This window comes from Schistocerca piceifrons, chromosome 4 (genome assembly GCF_021461385.2).
Source record: "Schistocerca piceifrons isolate TAMUIC-IGC-003096 chromosome 4, iqSchPice1.1, whole genome shotgun sequence".
NCBI classification, from domain to species: domain Eukaryota; kingdom Metazoa; phylum Arthropoda; class Insecta; order Orthoptera; family Acrididae; genus Schistocerca; species Schistocerca piceifrons.
The window spans coordinates 420,311,364-420,332,674 of NC_060141.1; the positions used below are offsets into that span (position 1 = coordinate 420,311,364).

General features: G+C 40.5%; 1 protein-coding gene across 1 annotated transcript in view; it reads left to right on the plus strand.

Annotated features, from left to right (window-relative positions):
• Positions 1-8,487, plus strand: part of LOC124796319 (cytosolic non-specific dipeptidase) — a 176,408-nt gene extending 167,921 nt beyond the window's left edge. Inside the window, exon 9 of the mRNA XM_047260449.1 lies at positions 8,337-8,487. Coding sequence (XP_047116405.1) covers positions 8,337-8,381 — 45 coding nt within the window. The 3' untranslated portion in view covers positions 8,382-8,487. The remainder of the gene's footprint in view (positions 1-8,336) is intronic.
• The last annotated feature ends 12,824 nt before the right edge of the window (positions 8,488-21,311 follow it).

Consider the following 21,311-nt stretch of genomic DNA (forward strand, 5'->3'; position numbering starts at 1 on the left):
TGAGTTCATACGTGGTCCACACATGGCCCCAAGCTATTTATTCCTTCCTGGGCTACCCCATTCCCATACCTGTCCTTCCCTGGCTTCCTTCCCTCTGCCCCCTCTCTTCCCTGTCCTTGTTTACATGGGCCCAGCTATCCTCCTGGTTTCTGCTATCCCTTATGGTTTTCTTCATCTTGTGTTTTTTTACACCTTTCCTTCTTGGCATTTGATATCCCCTAGATTTTGTCTCCATAGTGTATGATAACTGAAGAACAGTTTACGGCCATCGAAACTTACTTTGGTGTGTGGCCTTACCACCTCTTCCATCTTTCCCTCGACGGACTTGTCCTTTAACACTGCATAGCTAGCAAGGTGGCCAGTGCATGTAGTGGAGGCATTAAGCACCCTTTTGGTTAAGTCCCCTTATGACACAGGGACAACATTTCTGGTACCGGAGCTGCTACCATCCCATGTATGCCTAGCAGCAGTTCCCCCCCCCCCCATTATGGAACATTGTAACTCCCGGCAATGGCTGCCATCCCACACGGACCTAGCTATGGCTGTCTAGTGTCCATGGGGAGAGCCCTGAGCCCTGATCAGAATCGGTGATATATCACAGCAGTCACTTTGTATATGAAAGGTATTAAGCTCCAAAAAGCTGCCCATCTCTTTAGTTAGGAATGGATTCTTTAATGCCTTCCCTTCCCTGGCTACCCCTCATGTGAGGGCCAGCCTCAACAGGTTGGGGTGAAACCCTTTCACAACTACCTGGTCAGCACCAGGACTGAAGGGTCCCTTTCACCATCACCAAGCCGTTATTTTTCGTGGAAACTATTGAAAACAAGTTTGGTGTCGTGGACACACTGAATAAGGTGCAATTGGGTTCACTGTTGATTGAACTTTCTTCTGCTTCCAAATCTGTGGCCCTTCATATCTGTGACCATCTTTGTGACATTCTGGTGCCCATTACTCCTCACCAGTCTTTGAATGTGGTCAAGCGAGTCATTTTTCATAGGGACTTCATCCTTCAAATTGATGAACTCCTGCCCAGTCTGGAATGGTGTGGTATTTGTTTTGTTTGACTTGTTCAAAAAGGCCATGAGAACAGTCACGCCAATATTGGTGTGTATTCTGGCATTTGAGGAGCATACCCTCCCAGAGATGTTCACATTTATGGTTTATCAGTATGAGATGTGCAACTGTACGTCCCACCGCCATGAGCTGTTTGTTTTTGCGATTTGGGCACATTTTTCCCACTTTTACATTGGACCCTCTAAGTGGTGAATGTGGATGCACACTCCATGAGTGGCATGCCTGTGTACTGCCACCCATGTGTGTTAATTGTCATGACCATCATTGTCCATGCATGGCAGGGCTCCAAGTTTATACAAAGGAAAAGAAACTACAGGAGTATAAGTCCCTTCATCATTTATGCTACACTAAGGCTCGTCACAAATATAACTGTCTTCACACTGTGTCTGTAATACCTAACTTTGCGTCTCTCACATCCTTTCCCCCTCCTCCTTATGCCAGTTCTGCCCCCCCCCCTCTCCACTCCTCCTCCCCTGTGGTTTCCATGCCCTCCCCTCTAGTTGCCACTCCCGCTACCTGGCCAGAGAACTGTCCCCCTTTTTCAGCATCAGCCGGTGTGGTGATGGGCCCCCTCCCAGGACCCGTACTCCTGGCATCTTGCAAACTGGAGACCTGCTGCCACACACCGGCCATGGGACTCATAGTCTCTGCACCCCAAGGTCACGTGCTCTCTCTCATTTCTAGATCTCACTGAAGCTCTCATTTCTAGATCTCACTGAAGCCCGCTCTCTCTGTCTCTCTGGGCCCTGTGCCCTCGACATATATTTCCTTTTTCTCCTCACATTGTGTTGTTCTACAGGAATCACATTTTACAGATGCTCACCCACTGACCCTTTGTGGCTTCCAAGCTTTCTGTTGGAACCAGGTCGGCCCTTCGAGGGCTTCCAGCGGTGTTTGCACGTTGGTCTGTACAGACTTTGTACATGGATCCTCCTTCATACTGCTTTGGAAATGGTTTCTGCCTGGGTCCACCTGGACTCTGTGGTCATGCTTTGCAGTCTCTGTCTCTGTCCTGACTGTCTAGGCCCATTGCCCTATCTGCCCTCCTTCACAACTCACAAACAGATGTGTTGAAAATCATTTTTCTCCTCGCTAGGTTCTTTTGTCTCTTTGTAATGGGTGTGGACTATGCTCCACACCATCCAAGGCTGCCAATGGCCGTCGTCCATCCTGGGCCTTGCCCTCACAGGTGGCTTTTGTACGAATCAAGCACTGACCGTGGAACATCTTGTGACCCATTTTGCAACAGTGTCCAGCCACTTTCCTCCACTGTAAACAGAGGGCTATGTATCATATTTTACTAGTTGGCAGGTGGAATCCTACAGGCCCCTTCTGCTAAATGGGAACTACTTCTGGCCCTCTCCTCTCCCCATGATTCAGCCCCTGGCCCCAATCCCATTCATAAGCAATCCTCCTTAGTGACAATGTCTCCTCCAGGTGATTAACTGCATTTGACTCCATGAGGTTTCCTCTCTCAGTGGAGGGACAGTTCTTAGGCCCGATAAGGATCCATCCCCCTGATAGTTACCAGCCAAGATATTGTGACCAAAAACCCCCTATATTTGAATAGATGATGGGTCACTGGCTCTATTGTGCTCTCGAATCTTGCGGCCTGTTGTCTCCTTACCAGTACGGTTTTCGGGAGAGATGGTGTTTAATAAATCATCTGATTAACTTGGAAACCACAATTCGGCAGGCCCTTTCTCAGCGCCACTATCTTGTCACAATTTTCTTTGTTCTTTGTAAGGCCTATGACAAGGCTTGCCTATGACATGGCTTGGCGCCATCACATCTTACTTACGCTCCACTAGTGGGGTCTTTGGGCCACTCGCAGTTTTTATTTGCCAGCTCGTGTCCCACTGGTTGTTCAGAATTCAGGTTAGCACCATTCTCATCTCTACCAGGAGAATGGATTTCCACAGGACTCCGTATTAAGTGTCCTTTTCCTTATCACAATTAATGGACTCTTGGCCTCAGTCAGCCCATTGTTCACCCCTGCTCTGTACGTGGATGATTTCTGTATCTGGGCTAGTTCCCACACACAGGCTTCTGCAGAGCAAAAACTCCTCTGTGGAGCAAAAGCTCCAGGTTGCCATCTGGAGTGCTTCCACAAGGACTCTCTCATGCTTTACAGTTCTCTCTCCTTAAATCATGGGTGGTGCATTTCTGTCACCGTGCTACACTCCATCACGATCCAGAGCTGTACCATGAAGTGCAATACCTGACCGTGGTTCTCAGTTGTGTTTCTTGGGTCTTCATTTTGACAACAAGCTTACTTGGTTGCCCCATATCCGCCTTCTAAAGATTGACTGTTTCCGTAAACTCAGTGTCCTTCCTTCACCCACACCTCGTGGGGCACAGATCATTCAACTCTTCTTCAGCTTTATTGGGCCTTAGTTGTGTCCTGTCTGGGCTATGATTGTCATGTTTGTGGCTCAGCTGTCCGTTCCATACTGCTCCTCTTGGACCCAGTCCACCATCTTGGTATATGGCCACTGGTACCTTTCACACTAGCCCTGTCGATAGTCTTCTGGTTGACACTGGGATTCCCTCCCTTTCGGTTTGGTGGTCCCAGCTCCTCATTTCCTATCCAACCTATCTCTTTTTTAGGGCGCAAAACTGCTGCTCAACTCTCCTATCCAATTCTTTTTGTGGCTTTGGGATGTAACCCACCCGCTGCCCACCCTCGGATGGGTTGACTTATTGGCTCCACCTCTATTCTCTCAGCCACGATTTCTGTCTTCCCCTCTTTGTCTTGTTCCCCACATTTTCTCCTCAACAAACTGATGGTCATTTACTGGGCCTTTTTCTTATTAAACTGTCCTCATTCACCCATACTGCCCTCATTCACCTCATACCATTTTGTTATGTATGGGCTCAATGAGTGGCCTTCACACTGCTACACAGTGTTTTTCCTGCAACTCTGTGGAATCTCCCATCCACAAACTTCTCGCTGATTTTGACTGTGCTATTGTTTGTTTGATTCCTTTGGCCACATGGGTATCCCAAGTAACGAGTTTGCTGATCATCTGTCTGGGGAGGGCAGCCACGTCCCCCCCCCCCCCCCCCCGCCCCCTCCGTTCACCTTGACCTGTTCAGGTGCAGATTTATAGCTTCACGTCAAATTCTTTTTGCTCATTCAGGGGCCGATTCTTGGGGGAGGCCCCTCCCTGTTCAATAAACTTTGTGCGATTAATATGAGTCCTGGCAAGTGGCTTACTTCCATCTGCCTCTCATGGCAGGCAACTATCATCCTCTGCCATCTTTGTATAAGCCGTACCACGTTGAGCTACCATTGCATGGTCACACGCATCCTCAGTTTTCTTCGAAAATGGTTTGTCCTCCCAGATTTAAGCACTGAATTTCCTTCCAGAATTCAAGTCCCGCAGTTAGCAATGGAGATGGGTCGCCTCCACCTTGGCAAGGTTTCTCCTCCCCTCCCCCCCTTTCCCTTTGTTTTGTCTGGTATTTTTTTCCATATTGTCCCCTGTTGTCTTTTTTCCCTGGTGGTGTTTCCGTAGTTTTGCAATCGTGGTATGGCATGGAGATCAGGATGGGTCAGAGGTTGGGCTGGAGCCCCATCACCCATTGCACATCTGGGGCAGCCACTGCTTTCAACCCTCCCTCCCTGCTGTTCTTTACTCTTCCTCCCATCCCAGTGTTCCTGATGCCTCTTTGCTCATTTTCTTTTCCCAATGACTGGGCTGTGCTGTTAGTGTCACTCCTCCATTAGTTTCTGCCAAGTTGGGTCATGGGACCAATGGCCTCATTGTTTGGGCAGCTCATAGCAACTCCAGCCCAATGCGGGAGACAAAGCGACATAAGGTGGTGGAGACAAAGCGACATAAGGTGGTGCAAGAGGCGAGCGACACACATGAAACTGCAGCTCCCATATCCCTACAAGCATTAAGCATCCAGCGTTGCTTCCTTTTGACATCCAAAGTGGGAAATAGTGCCAGCCCCACCAATGAGTAATTTTACTCCTGATGACGATGGCAGAGCTAGCCATAAAGAGCTTGAGCATTTTGTTGGAACTGATGCAGCTCGAAAACCAAGATTTTTTTCAAGCAATTTCTGCCTCAAGCTCCCAGCATATTGACTGGTCAAGGATGATGGCATTGTGAAGGAATTTGCCAAGCTTACACAGTGCTGCCACTTACACATGCACTACATATCTGTTTATGCTCCAAGCAGTGTTGATAATGCCACCTACTGACCACTATATTAGCTGTCTACTGCTACATGTTGCATGTCTACAGAAGTAAGAACGGAGACAGACGTAACAAAAGCTTACAGGACTCATGAAATCAAGGTCAATACTTTCATGCTGAATGATGATGCTTGTGTTACTAATTCCATATCAATTCTCATAGACAGTTTCAAATTAAAAAGAACCAATAGTAAAACTAATACTGTCCCAATAAAAAGAATGAGTCAAATCTTGAAAATTTATTAACATATGTAACACTTACTGATTTTCCCTTCATAGCGGACCACAGTCATGTACACCACATACACCTAGTGAGTATGCCTGGAGGTCTCATTCAGCATATTGAAGAGACTATTCCGGCAGCCACTTAGGTGACAGGGAGCAATCCTCTGCAGATTGTGGTACACATTGCAACAAACAATGCCTGTTGTCTGGACTCTGATGTCATACTTGGATCATTCCAGTAACTACAAGAGAAGGTTGAGAATACCAGCCGTGCTCACAGAGTTTCAACAAAGGTCACAATCTGCAGCATTGTTCCCCCTGCTTCTGAATCGAGTGGAAGGCTTCAACCAGAAACTCTGAGGGTTCTGTGACAAGCTAGGCTGTGGGCTCCTAGACTTGTGCCACACAACTGAGAGTTGTGGGGTCCCCCTAAGTAGGTTGGGTGTGCACTTCATATCATAGGCAGCTATCCAAGTAGCTGACTGTGTATAGGGTGCACACAAGAGTTTTTTTAGATCAGGCGACTCTCCATCCAGTACAGGTAATGGTAGCTGTGGGAAACCCAGAAATACCAGTGTAAGATCCAAAGAAATGCCTCCTGCAGATGAGAGTTTCAAAATTCTAGTGGTTTACTGCTAAAACATTTGCAATGAGTTTGTCAGAGTTTGAAGCACTCCTAAAAAGCACCGAAGCTCACATAATACTTTGCACAGAAAGCTAGCTAAAATGTGAAGTTGACAGTATCCATATCTTTGGGGAAAAGTGAAGCATACACCAAAAGGATAGGGAAATGGGAAATGTAGGTGACGTATTTGTTGAAGTAGACAAGAAACTCAGATCCACTGAGATAGAAATGGAAGCTGCATGTGAGTGTATTTGGGCATAAAATTAGCAACTCGGAAAGCGACTCGATGGCTAACTAGTAATGCTTTGTCTATCAACTAACAGAGAGAGGGGGTTCGGGGGTCCAGACGCCTTTCCCCCACCCCCACCCCCACCCCCAAGCCTATGTATGGTCTCCACTCATTTCTCTTTTCCATTTACACTGTCTCCTCTCTCATTTGCTACCACTGCCACAATCTCCCTCCATCTATCTCTCTCTTCTATTGCCACTGTCTCTCACTGACCATCACTATCTCCTCTTTTTTTTGCTGCCACTACCACTGTTACTGTTACTGCTACTGTCTTCATCCATCTCTGTTTCTCTTTCACTGCCAATTTCTCTCTACAATCATCACTGTCTCCTCACCCTTGCATGGTCACTGTCTCTCTGCTACACTCTTTCAGGACAGAAAAGTTGAAATATGTTCGCATGCCAAAATTTTTTGGTGAGGAAGGCGGAATGAGGCAGCTGGTTCCCCAGTTTTCTGTCAGATTCTTTTAAAGGAGCATGTTCACCTTTATTATGCTCCAACAGAAGCATTTTTCAACTGGTTGTCTTCTTATTTATACACTTTGACACATTTAAACCACAGATAAGTATGCATAATATATGGTTAACACAAAATACTCTCCCATCCAGTGCATGTTCATGTAATTCTTCTTTACAAAAAAATGGACATTTTTAGGCCTGGCCTACAGTATACCAAAAAATATGATTTTTAATTTGCAAGTACAAAGAATTTTGTAAAAGAAAGTAATTTTTTGTAAAGTGTACCATGGAATAATTTCCAAGCCAAGAGAATATGCATGAGTGTTGTACAGAGATGGTGCAACATAAAGTTTTATTGTTAAAAAAATTGTGACTAAAAATATATTTTGGTGACTTTGGAACCCTTGCCATATATTTGCTATGTCAGTTAAACTACATTTATGTCTCAGACCAGATGTTATGTGCAATTTTGATGTGCTTAATTTCAATAATAACTTTTATTTAACCTCTGGATCTCAGTTATGGATAACAATATCAAAAAAAGTTCTAATATTTCATGAGAACATCATCTAAAGAACATGCGGTTAAAAAATTTTTATGATTTGCCGTGAATAGAAATTATAGAAGTGTAATATAACCTTAATTGGTACACTTAAATCATGATCTTCTGACTGTATTTTGAAAAGGGATAAAGATTTTCGAAAATGGGAAAGTGACATTTCTAGATAAAAGTCTAAAAAATTTACAGTTAAAATTTAAGCCATTTTCTACAGTTACTTATTCAGATAATTGTGGCCCATGGTGCAAAAATGGCTAAACACTGGTTTTTGTGGTTTCCTGCACAAGTACGGTAACTTAGAACTTCTGGATCTCGGTAACAGATAATGATATCTAAAAAGATTTTGAAGTTCCTTGAGATCATTATATTAAGTACATTTGGCAAAAATTTCAATGATTTGCCATGAATAGAAATTGTAGAAATCACCATTCCCACAATTGATACTTTTGGTACCCAAGAATCGCCCATGAGCAAATGGTACTTTTATAAGCCACCTAAGGCCCACTGTAGACCACATCAAATTCAAAAGAACCAATTGATTTGCTCAGTTCGCGTACGCTGGAGGAAGTGTGTAATGTTTAAATTTTGACCTTATACTGTGGGATGGCCACAGTATGCCGAGTCTTCCAATAGGTATACTTAAAGTTGCTAGGCCAAGTGCTATCCAAAACATTTGACCCCTTCCTATCTGATTGATAGAACCAGAGAGGTGAAGAATTTCTGTGAGCAGAGGGGTAAAAGACTCAATGCAATTCCTAACAAAATGCTGATCATCTCATCTGAGTCGGGTGTGCACTAACACAATGTTTATGGCAGTATAGCATTATAACTTAGCTACCCAATCAAATTTTTCTTGAGAATTACTTTGTTTTAATAGCTATCATATTCTTTTTCAGACAAAGCTGCTGGGAGCATACCTGTATGAAGTAGCGAGGCTCTAAGTATATCGTACAGCAGATTATTTGAGTGTAATCCAGATATGTTTTTATATGGCATAATGTTATTGTTTCTCCTTTATTGAATGAATAAAAGGTATATTATAACTAATTAACAAGTTATTAAATGTGTTTTATGTAAGACATTGCATAGTTGACCCAATCCAATGAGCCCTATTTCTTAAAATTGTTTGTTTCCAATTTTATACTTTCTTAAAATATTTGTACACACATTTACCTGACAATAATATGTATTTTATTTCTTTGTATGACAAAATTTTTCATCAGTCTAATATTTTGATTTTGAGAACTACAAATGGATTGCTGAATGTAGTGTCTTCATTTAAACAAAAAGATAATTTTTGATATATATTGTTAAATCTCGAGAACTAAAATATGTAGTTCAAATATCATGGGGACAGGTGTGTATGTAGCTACTTAGTCTGCAGTTTGAGAGTGTTTGGTCTACTTTGACATTACCAGTATAAAATTTCTAATGATCATTGTGACCTAATAAAAGCATCAATTTCTGCTCTATAATTTTGAAGTTCTCAAGCAGATAAGCAGATGAAAGAACATAGAAGCACACCACATTAGTTTTAATTGGTGATCATCACAAACTCACGTAATTTCTGATTTTTTTCAATTACTGCTTTATTTCATATCATAAGCAGATTTCTGCAGACAATCCCCATTTAGTCAAGGTTCAAATACAGTGTTCCTCCAGTGAAGGCTTCTGCAGACGATCAGCCTCATTAACTTAAATGAACAAAAAAGTGAAGTGAGATAGGAGCGTAAGAAGAGATGCCCTTTACAATTTAGGAAATTAATAATTTTTCTTCACTATATGAGGATGCCTTTGCACTTTGTGAGTTGTCGCACTCGGAAGCAATCAGATTACTCACCATCACTACAAATGGCAATAAATTTTGCCCAGTCGATCTCGTAGTTGTGAGTGATTTCTAAAAACATGTCATACATACACTGGCCAGTAGTGTTTGCAGGGATTGCTTTGAAAAATATAACGTCTTTCATCTGTTTCAATGTGCACAAATACTATAAATTGAGCACAATCTGAAAAATCAGTAGATTCATCAAACTGCACAGCAAATTGTGGATTCTTTTTTTTTTTTTTTAATTTTTCGACTAACTGTTCTCAAATGTCACCAGTCATATCATTTATTTGCATTCAATGGTATTATCAGAAAGTAGTATGCTTTATAGCTTGTTTTCCTCTTTCTTACCCAACATAATTTCAACCAAATAAGATTCTCTGTATCTATATGCAGCTTTACTGCCTTAGCAACTCGGAAAGCGACTCGATGGCTAGCTAGTAATGCTTTGTCATTGACACTGGATACCTAAAATCAGGTAAAAAATATTGTTAAATCAGAAAAAACAAACAAGAAATCAGAAACATTAATACTATTTTAAATCAACAAATAATATTACTATTTTATTACCTGAATCATAGTAGTTTGCTGCTGTTAAGTATTTTCAGTTTCCTGTCGAAGAAATCCAACAGTTTATCAGCTTTCTTGGAATGTTTATTTGAGAGGTGATGCAGAAGCTTTGATGGTTTCATACTCTCGCGTGACAATACTTCACTGCATATTACACATTGAGATTTACTGTTCATGACAGTAAAACTATACTTCAGATAACTGTTGTCATAGAGTCTATTTTTTCTCGATTTTGATTCACTTCTGCCACTGCCACTTGTACCAGACGTGGAGGGCTGCACACATCTTTTAAGAAACTTGTCCATTTTATGCTTGCTCAGAGCGAAGTGCGAAGACAGTAATCACATTCGTACTTGCTGGTGTACTTGGACAACTGATTGTACTGACCGAAAACGCGTGACTAGGCCACCGCCAGGGGTGATGGCAAGGGGGGGGGGGGCTATGGCGGCTATAACCCCCCCCCCCCCCCCTCCCAATGGAGTATGATATTACTCTGGATAAGATGACTTCAGAAATCAGCAAATATATTACTCCAACAGATTCTTTTTTTTCAAATTATGTAGCAATATAGGTCGCAATGTATTTCAAACACATTTTAACAAAAGAATAAGAGCAGCAAATAACTTACTATTTAAACCAGTAAAAATCATTTAACTTAAAATAGGCATCTTATTATTTATTAATACACGTTTTTTACCCTGAACTCCAAGACAGTTACCAAAAACTACTTTAAGCAAAATCAAATTTTACCAATTTGTTGGTGGAGGACCCCAATTCTCCTTTTGTTAAGCGATATTCCATTTCCCTAAACCCCCTCCCCCCCATCAACCACCCCCCTCCCCTTGACCAACTTCTAGAATCGTCCCTGGCCACCATTGACCCCTTCTCACCCCCAACACCTCTACTGTGGCAAAGAATACAATTATATCTCTGCCCGCAGAGCACTGCAACCTCTTTCCACATTGCACTTGACTTCTCAATCAACATAGTACCAACAGAAAGAAAATTAAACACGTTGCTTTTGAAATTGCTGATATGTTTTTATTATGGTTCTGGGGGTCACCACAATAGTTTTACTTGGAAAGGGGTCACATACCCAAAAAGGTTGAAAAACACTGTTGTATTGGGTAGCCAAGTGATATGTTAGAATACTGAGGAAGTGTAGGAAACTAGAACATTTAAATGAAAGTATGCAGGCTAGACAATAGCAGTTTTTTAAATTGGAATGACAGAAATTTTTGTACTGGATCAAATGATGGTAGAATAGGAGTAAGCATAATAATGAAACAGTGGATAGTCTAGGATGGAATACAGATAACAACAATCTGGAAATAATTGATTGCTACTCACAAAATGGAGGAAGTGTTGAGCAGCAGGCAGGCTCAATGAAATAAGTAACTAGTATTCTTTTCATTGTGCCTGTCTGATTTAACAACTCTTCTCTGTGGTGAGTAGCCATATGTCCTTTCCTTATGGCTATTAGTTGGAATAATAATTAATGGATAGTGAAACTGTCAGCTGAGTAGAGGGTTATCTGCAGAAAACAAAGAATGGTGATGGTGAAGTGATGGGGTACCCAAGGCTTATTTTAATAATATAGGAATACATTCCAACCACAGGTTTAGATGACTGAAACTGAATAAGTGTATGATAACAGTAATTAACTCACAAAATATGTTAAAGTGTCCAAGAATTTAATCATAACAGGAGGCTAAAGTGTGGTCATCTATGAAGTTAGAGGGAGAGAAAAAAAAAGAAACCAGCTAGAGAATTTGGTATTAGCAAGAAAAATGAGAGGATTGTGATCTACCCATCTAATCATAAGCATTCTTCTGTAACAAAACATTTCAAAAGCTACTACGTTAGGTTAGGTTACTGTTCTTGTATAAACTGCTTATTGTTCACATTTTGCTTCCATACTAGTTACACTCCAGATGAATGCCTTCAGAAAAGACTTCATAATAATTTATATTCACTGTTAGCAAATTCCTCTTCTTCAGAAATGCTTTTATTACCATTACTAGTCCACTTTTTATATCCTTTCTACTTTACCCATCATCAGTCATTTTATGGCTCAAACTGCAAAACTCATCTACTATGTTTAGTGTTTCATTTCCTAAACTAATTCTCTCAGCTTCACCTGATTTAATTCAACTGCACTCCATTACCCTTATTTTGCTTTTGCTTATGTTCATCTTATATTCTCTGCCAAAACACTGTCCATTCTGTTCAACTGCACTTCAAAGTCCTATGCTGTCTCTGACAGAATTGCAATGTCACTGGCACACCTCAAAATTTGAATTTCTTTTCCCTTAATTTTAATTCCTTCTTAGAATTTTCCCTTGCTTTCTTTCACAGCTTGCTCAGTGTACAATCCTGTATCAATCCCTTCTCAACCTCTGCATCGTTTTCATGCCCTTCATTTCTTACAACTGCTTTCTTATTTCTGTATAAGTAGTGTCTTGTATTTCACCTGTGCTATCTTCAGAATTTCAAAGAGTGTATTCCAATCAGCATTGTCAAAAGCTTTCTCTAGTCTACAAATGCTACAAACATATGTTTGCCTTTCTCTAAACTATCTTCTAAGATAAGTCTTAAGGTCAGTATTGCCTCGTGTTTTCCAACATTTCTCCAGAATGAAACTGCTATTCTCCAACATCATCATCTACCAGTTTTTCCATTCTTATGCTATTAATTTGGGTCAGTATTTTGCAACCATGACTTATTAAACTGGCAGTTCGGTAATATTCACACTTGTTAGCACGAATTCTTATATTGTTCTTGAAGTCTGAGGGTATTTTCCCTGTCTCATATATTTTGCGTATCAGGTGGAATAGTTTTGTCATGGCTAGCACTCCCAAGGATATCGGCAGTTCTGAGGGACTGTCAACTACTCCAGGGGCCTAGTTTTGGCTTTAGTCCTTCAGTGCAGTGCTGAATTCTTCTCACAATATCATGTATCCCATTTCATCTCCATCTATTTCCTCTTCTCTCTTCTACAATATTGCCTTCAAGTTAATTTCTCCTGTTTAGCCCCTCTATATATTCCTTCTAACTTTCAGGTTTCCCCTTTTGCTTATTACTGGTTTCTCATCTGAGCTTTCAATATTTGTACATCTGCTTCTCTTTTTTCCAAATGCCTCTTTAATTTTCCTGTAGCTGGTATCTAACTTTCCCCTAGTTATACATGCTTTTATAGACTTCCATTTGTTCTCCAACCATTCCTGCTTAGCTTTTAGCACTTCTGTCACGCTCACTTTTTTATGTTTGTGTTCCCTGTCACCTGCTTAATTTGCTGCATTTTTATTTTTTCTCTTTTCATCAATTGAATTCAAAATAGAATACATTTCCTTTATTTCTGCCAATGGTCTTAAAACTTTTGGTCCTTAGACTACTGATTTCAGTCAGCAGATCTATTTTATAACATGCCCTAATATAATAAAGCCATAGCATCACTGTCACAAAATCAGCTTAGTATCTCTGCATATATTTAAAATGTAGTGTAAACTATGCCACAGTGCCAGTGAAGTCTGGATGGCCTACAAACAGAGGAAGATGAAAGTGGGGCCATGGCCAGCACACAAGGCAGAGAGTGTGAATGCAGGAATACCTCAGGAGCAGCAGGGGAGGGAGCAAAGGGTGTGATGGAGGAGGAATGAAGGTTGGCAGGAATGTCAAGGTGCACAACAGCTGGAGGGTCCAAAGGAGGGGGCAGCAGAGTCCCCTGATGAAGGCACAGCTGATTTTGATATTGTGTCACTGTACAATCCCTCATGTCCAGCATAAATACATCATGGCCCCACTGTTGCTGGATGACCGTGAGAATCCACTTGACCTGGGGTCTGAACCCCCATACCCACAAACGGGTGCACAGCCAGAAATTGAGGAGATGGTGCAGTGCATGGGCAATGGAAATGGTAGCACGAGTTGGTAAAGTGTGAGGGGTTGACAGCCTGGGAAGAGTTCTGCTGAGCTCTTCTCCCATATTGGCACTGACATCAACGCAGTGAACTCTAAAAAAAAAAAATGAAAGAGCCTCATCTGGAGAAACATCAGTCATATACTCCTGCATCTGTGTCCTGAAAATGCACACAAGCCTTACAGCCTCTCCATTTGACTGGAGGTGTAAAGCCAGTGATGGCAGGTGGTGAATGATGTTGTGGTGACAGAACTCGCTGAAAACTTGGGAACAGAAGTGCATGCCATTGTTGGACACCAGCATTACAGAAAGACCTTCAACAGCAAAAATCCTGCCGATTGCAGCAAGTGTAGCTTTCGCAATCATGGACTGACTGTTGACTAGGTACAGAAAGTATGAGTATGTATTGATGACAATCAGCCAAGTCATATCCAAGAAGGCTTCTGCAAAGTCAACATGTACCTGCACCCACAGGCAGGAGGGCATTCATCAGGAAGAGAACGTATGGCGTGGCGCTGCCTGCTGTTGTCCCCACTGAGAACAGTTGTGAACAAGATGCTTGACCTGCCAGTTGTGTTTGGCCAGTACACAATGCGCCGGGAGAGCAGCTTCATATGAGAGACACCCTAGTGACCTCTGTGCAGGAGCTGTAGTATTGTTGGATGCAAATAATTTCTTTGGGTTTTGTGAAAGATGATTTGACAATATTCTGGTACGGTAGTCAATGAAAGTTCACGTATTATTCTCTTGATTGCCAAATGCATTTGATTCAGCATCTGCCTATCTATAGTCCTACGCCTTGTTTTATACCTATTATGAAGTTTCTTTACAGTGACTGTACCACATGGAGGATCCCTTCCATTATAATTTTTCTACTGGGTACACATCTACTCAGTAGATGTCATCTATTCTATCAAACTTGAGCCACAGTTCCTCTACATGCTCCTGGTTGCTTGTTTTAGTTGCCATTTGTGTTTTGGAATTCATTGTTATTATAACTGCCTCACAGTCACTGATACCAGATCCAGTGAGGACTTCCTCAAAGATTTCAGGTTTCTTTTTTACCATTAAATCCAACATAGATCCATTATGAGCAGCAGTCTAAACTATCTGTTCTAGATAGTTTTCAGAGAAGGCATTTAGTAATGATTCACAAGATGAGTCTGGTGGATGACTGAAGGATTCAATTACCATTTTATATCCACTCCTGATACTGAGACTTGCCCAAATTATCTCACATGCAGCTTCAGTTTCTCTCTTGGTGGATTCCATTTTCTTGTCTACTGTGACAAATACACATCCTCCATTTCCCATTAGCCTATTCTTTTGATATATACTTAAAATTTCCCCAAAAATCTCATTGCTATGGATTTCAGGCTTCAAACGGCTTTCTGTACCTATTATTATGTGACCTTCATTGCTTTTCAGGTGTGCTTCAAATTCTGGCATTTTGTTGTTAATGCTTAAGGAGTTAGCTACTATGATTTTAAAAGTGTTGCCTGTGGGGGGCATTCCTTCGGATCTTACACTTATTCTTCTTGGTCTGCTGCAGTTGTGGTTACATGGACTGGACAAAGATTCAACTAATCTAAAACAAACCTTGTGTGCACCGCACACACAGTCAATCTACCTTGGTAGCAGCCTTTGATGTGTACTGGACGCCTGACCCATTTAGGGAGGCCCTATAGCTGTCAACCCTATGGCACAAGTCCAGGAAGTCACAGCCTAGCTTATTATAGAAACATCAAAGTCTTTGCTTCAGTCCTTTCACTTGATTCAAAACCAGGGTGCCCTGATCAGTTCTGAGGACAATGCAGCAAATTGTGAGCTTTGTTGATTCCATGTGCAATGGTGGTCTTCTAAAAATTCTCTGCCAGTCACTGGGATGACCCAAGTGTGACATCGAAGCCCAGATGACAGGCATCATTTGTTCCAAATGTTCAAATGTGTGTAAATTCCTAAGGGACCAAACTATTGAGGTCATTGGTCCCTAGAATTACACACTATTTAAACTAACGTAGCTAAGAACAACACAAACACACATGCCCGAGGGAGAACGCGAACCTCAAGCACAGCACAGTCACAGTACCAGTACCTTCTGATGACAGTTTCATATACAAGCTGTTTGTTCATTTTCAGGGCAATAAAACCAGACATTTAAGATCAGGTAGTCTTAGTGTAAAGGTCATGGCTCCACTAAACGAGGATATTTCAAGCAGTTTTAGGAAGATTTTCTTCAATACAATTACAAATTTTTTCTTCCACAGTGACAGTATTCATGATTTGCTGCTGGTCTGTAAATTGTGTATGTGATGAGGATCACTGTTCCTCATTAAGTACCAATGTGCATATTTGAATGTTGGTGTGAAACTATCTGGTGCATGGTGGAAGGTTTCTGTATCTATTGATAGAATTGTTGTTGTTTCTGTCTTGCTTTCAAAGGTTGATTCTGTTCTCCAATCTTGTTTTCTTGCCACAAACCTTTTCATTTCAGCTTAACTGCTGAAACCTATGTCATCACCAATCTTCCTTATGTACTCGCATCTAGGCCTATTTCTGTGATACTTTCATTACTCCACCTTGGAGCAACAGCTCACTTCATAACAATCCTATGTTGAATCCTGAATCACAGACCAATTGCGAGGGTAAGGTCATAAACAAGAACTAACACTCACAGTGAATGCATGTACACATGGAGTTGAACTACCTGCCTCAGCAAAGAGTGCTTCTATTTATTCACACATTGAATGTTAGGCTAGCTATTTACAAAAAATAAAAATAAAATAAAATAAAATAAATGGTCGTATGGCATTGCTGGGCGGGAGGCCCCTGATTGTGAATCTTATTTCGCCACATTAGGCGACTCGTGTGCCGGTGATGAGGATGAAATGATGATGAGGACAACACAACACCCAGTTCACAAGCGGTGAAAATCTATAACCAAGCTAGGTATTGAACCCAGGCCCACTGCATGGGAGGCAAGCACGTTACCATTCAGCTAGTCAGGTGGACAGCTATTTACAATATTCCATCAATTAGTAAGTCCTATAAACTTCAGGAGGTCACAAATGTTAAATAATAAGTACTTCCAGGAGGCAGGAATTGAGCCAGTCATCCATATGACACCCAATAATGATTATTATTACTACAACTTCTGGCATCAATCTTGGCTGAACATTTTTTCCATTATCAGAGATAATTACATGTGGTGCTTCACACTTCAAAATTATATCTTTAGCAAGAAACCTGGCTATTTCCGGAGCTCCAGCAGTAGGTACAGTGGTAGCAGAATAATGGGTAAGGTTATCTGTGCACACTATTATCCATTTATTTCCATTTTTCTGGTGTGTTTTGAAATAAAGTGTTTATCTAGATTTTTGTATGATTTATTATAATGGCATACCAGCATGTTAGGAAGGTATTGTTTATACAATATGGAATATATCTCAGTAACTATTAAGGCAATCACCTTGAAATTGGAGAGGCGAACTACTATCATTATTTGACAGTGTTGCATACAGTTCTATTACAGTCAATTTACTGAAAGATACAGAGGTTAAACCACAGGCTGACAGGCTGTATATGATGTAGTGACTTGATATGCATATGTACTGTGACACACCAGCGGACGCATGCATAACGTAACATGGGAATGGAGCTCTTGAGTACATACAGGCACTCTATATTGCCTCTTAAAGAGTGACTACATACGGCTAGGCCACAATGCCATTCAAGACATGTAGTGTGCCTTTGAATGTAGACAGCAATCAAATATTTTAACTCTGTGTTGCAGGCATTAAAGCGACATGTCATATATTACCAACATCTCTATCTAGGTATTCCCTACCTCATGTATTAATGTGAATGAACAATTATTTGACTTACTACAAAATACTCTATTTAAATTTACACTTGTGGCCATTTTTATAACAGCTGTTGCAGAAAGGCAACGATCACTCCAAAAGTAATGGACACTACAATAGATACAGAAATCATAATATTGCATTTGAATAGAGCAAGATTGTAGCTGTTCACTTCGTCATTTTTAGGGTTCTGTATCTCAGTGGGTTCTGTACCCCAGTTAGTAAAAATGGAACCATTATAGGACACTTTGTTGTAAGTCCATCCATCAGTCTGTTGAGACCCCTTTTTATCAGGAATGGATAGACATATCATGTTGAAATTTATATCACCTACTAAGGTCTACAGATGGTGTAAAAAATTTAAGCTTCTAAACCATCACAATCAAAAGATATGGCCATTTATGTCATGTAGTTTGATACTCTCAAACTCACACACCAAACCCATAGGGTACTTCCTGTTGACCTAGAATCATTAAATTTGGCAAGAAGTGAGGTTTCACAATACAAGTAAAGAAGAAAACAAAAAAAATTGGAATTATATAACAAAAAAATATTTTTTTTGTCATTATGTTGCATATGCAATCTGTCAAAAATCTATCTCTGGAACTATTGTATGGATTTTGATATGCTTTTCAATAATAGGAGAGTGAAGGTTTCTATACATAATTTACAAATATTTTGTGCTAACTGGCTGAGCTATGATGAAATGAAGTCCTTGCCACAATGAAAACCATGCCTTTGCTATTTATCAGTGATACAGTCGTGATCGTGTTTTTAGATTTGTTAATTTGTATGCAACCAGTTTCGGCCCTTTCCTCAAGCCATCGTCAGGCTTTTGACCACCACTGTGGCTCCTAGTGGTGGCAGGTGGAGCGAGACCCTTAGAAGTAAGCAGTGACAACATTACTTTTAAGGATTTCACTCCAACTGCCACCACCAGCAGCCACAATGGCAGTCAAAAGCCTGAAGATGGCCTGAGGAAAGGGCCGAAATTGGTTGCAAACAAATTAAAAAATCTGGAAGCGCAGCTGAGACTGTTTTTATCTGATTCTTAGCATTTATACCGATAGCTGTGCTCCAGAATGCTTTCTAAAATTTTAAATTACCACACTGATAATTTAAGTCTACTACATGTACATCATCTGTAATGTTTCAAAGCAAACTAACACTGGTAAGTGATTCAAGATTGCACTTCCATAAAAATAGATAAAAACTGACATGTTACGCACATTTGTGTAACAACAATAGCCAGTAGCACTATGATGAGCTGCACCGTTTTTCTTATTTGGAGACTTCCATCAAATCTTACTAGTAATGCCAACAGCAATGAGAGCAGATGAAGTTAAAACATCTACAATTGCCATTAGCACAGCATGTTAATATAACTATGAAATTAATAAAATAAATGTAAAATTGTACCTGCAAATATGAAATCACACAAAAAATTTAAACTTAAAATTAACAGTATTATGAAAATGAAAGTTGCTACTCACCATATAGTGGAGATTCTCAGTTGCAGATAGGCACAACAGAAAGACTATCACGAATAAGCTTTTGGCCAACAAGGCCTTTGCCAAAATAGACAAAACACACACACACACACACACACACACACACACACACATGTGGCTGATGTTTCTGGCAGCTGAAGCCATACTCACAAACCATCTACAAGATGCTTTGACAAAGAAAGGCCTTGTTGTCCAAAAGCTTATTTGTGGCAGGCTTTTTGTTGTGCCTATCTGCGACTCGGCATCTCCACTATATGGTGAGTAGCAACTTTCCTTTTCATAAAATTGTCCCATTCCATCCTGCATTTTCCATATTTTGAAACTTAAAATTAAAACATTGTTGAAAGTTTTGGAATTCCTGGGACTGATACCATGCCAGTATCGACAACTGTCAAAAATCGTCCAGGTTCTTGATTCCCAGGATGAATGAATAGACATAACCAGTTGTACATGGCCACACTTTGCTGTGCCTCAGTCAGCTTAAACAGAAAAGAAAGAAAAAAAGCGAAAGCACACATTTCTAATATATATGGGAATTGCATATACATCATAATCTCCTTATATGGAACCCAGTGGCGTAGCGTGGTTGTAAAGGTTGTGAAGACAGGGAGACATAATAGTACAATAAACAATAATTTAAACAAATGAAACAAAATGCATAAAATAAAACAACAACAACAACAACTACTACTACTACTACTACTACTGCTACTACCACCACCACTTCCACCACCAATAACAATAATAATAATAATAACTAACTTGTTCAAGAAATGATGAAAAATTTGTAGAACTCCAGCAGCAAGAGTAGAAGCACTTACATTTTCTTGAACACAAGTGCAATGCACCTGCCGTTTCTCTCCACAAATAAGTCTATAACTCGGTCTACAAAAATCTGATCACTGGATAGCTCTCCAAGTAGTGTCTTTTCTATTGCTAACATGCTCAAACACAACAGCCGGGTGTTGGACATTGAATTCCTTAAATAATTCTTCACTCAGTTAAGAGTACTCATGCTTCGTTCACTGTTTGCTGTAGTTGCGGGTAGGGTCAAAACCAAATGCAGGAACTTTGTTGTTTCTTCATAAACAGAATCTAAATCATTGTTGACAACGTACTTTAAGAGGATTCTTGAAGATAAGTGTTTTTTCTCATCAGTGTATATGTTACATTTTGGGGAAAGTCTTGAAATCTTCTTTCCATCTGAACAGTTTGCAAATCCAGTATCTTGTAAGTTAGTGCCCTGAGTGATGTCTTTTGACGGTCACAGAATGATAAGTTACCATCCAAACACAAGCTGCATTTAATGCATTTGTCAATGAATGTTTCCGTTCTTAATTGTCGTAAGTTTCTCAAAACAGTTCTTATTTCATCATGGCAAGCAGTTATACTGACAGATCTTGACTGAAGAACGTTAAAGAGACGATCAACATAAACAAAGCACCCTCAGTAGAAGCAAAGCAAGTAGACAAACGTAGGATCATCCATCTGTCGTTTCACTCCCACAGCTCAGCTCAAAGATTCTGGATCCCACTGAGAGTCTGTATCATCAATTATATAACTAAAAACATTGCATAGCTCTGAGAAATGACTAGATATTGTTGAAACTGCCCTGGAACGAAAGTTCCAGCAAGTGTTGCTTACATGTGGCAGTTTAAATCCTTTCTCAGTTAGCAGTACAGTTTGTTTTGATGATTTGCTGAAAAACGAATGGAATGCAGTAAGATCACTTCAAACATGTGTACTTGTCGTATGATTTTAGAGGCATGTAACAGCACTAAATTCAGTTGGTGTACGTAACAATGAATAAACAGCACTTAGGGACAGAACTGCTTCACCATTGTTGTAGTCCTATTTCTCTGCCCGCCATTACTGAAACGCCATCATATGTTTGACTAACCACTTTTCCTTCCACATTCCATTCTTTCAATACTGCATGAATAGTGTTTGACAAACCTTCAGCAGTTTTATCTCCAGAAACATCATAAAATGCAACGAATCTTTCCTCAATTTTATCTACAATACAGTACCTGAATATTATACTCATTTGACTCTTGCATGACACGTCTAATGTTTCATCAGCCTGAATCGAAATGAAATTGCAGTTCTGAATTTCAGATTTTATTTTCTCATTTCTGTCAGAGTTATTATTTCTATTACATCATTCTGTATATCTTGAG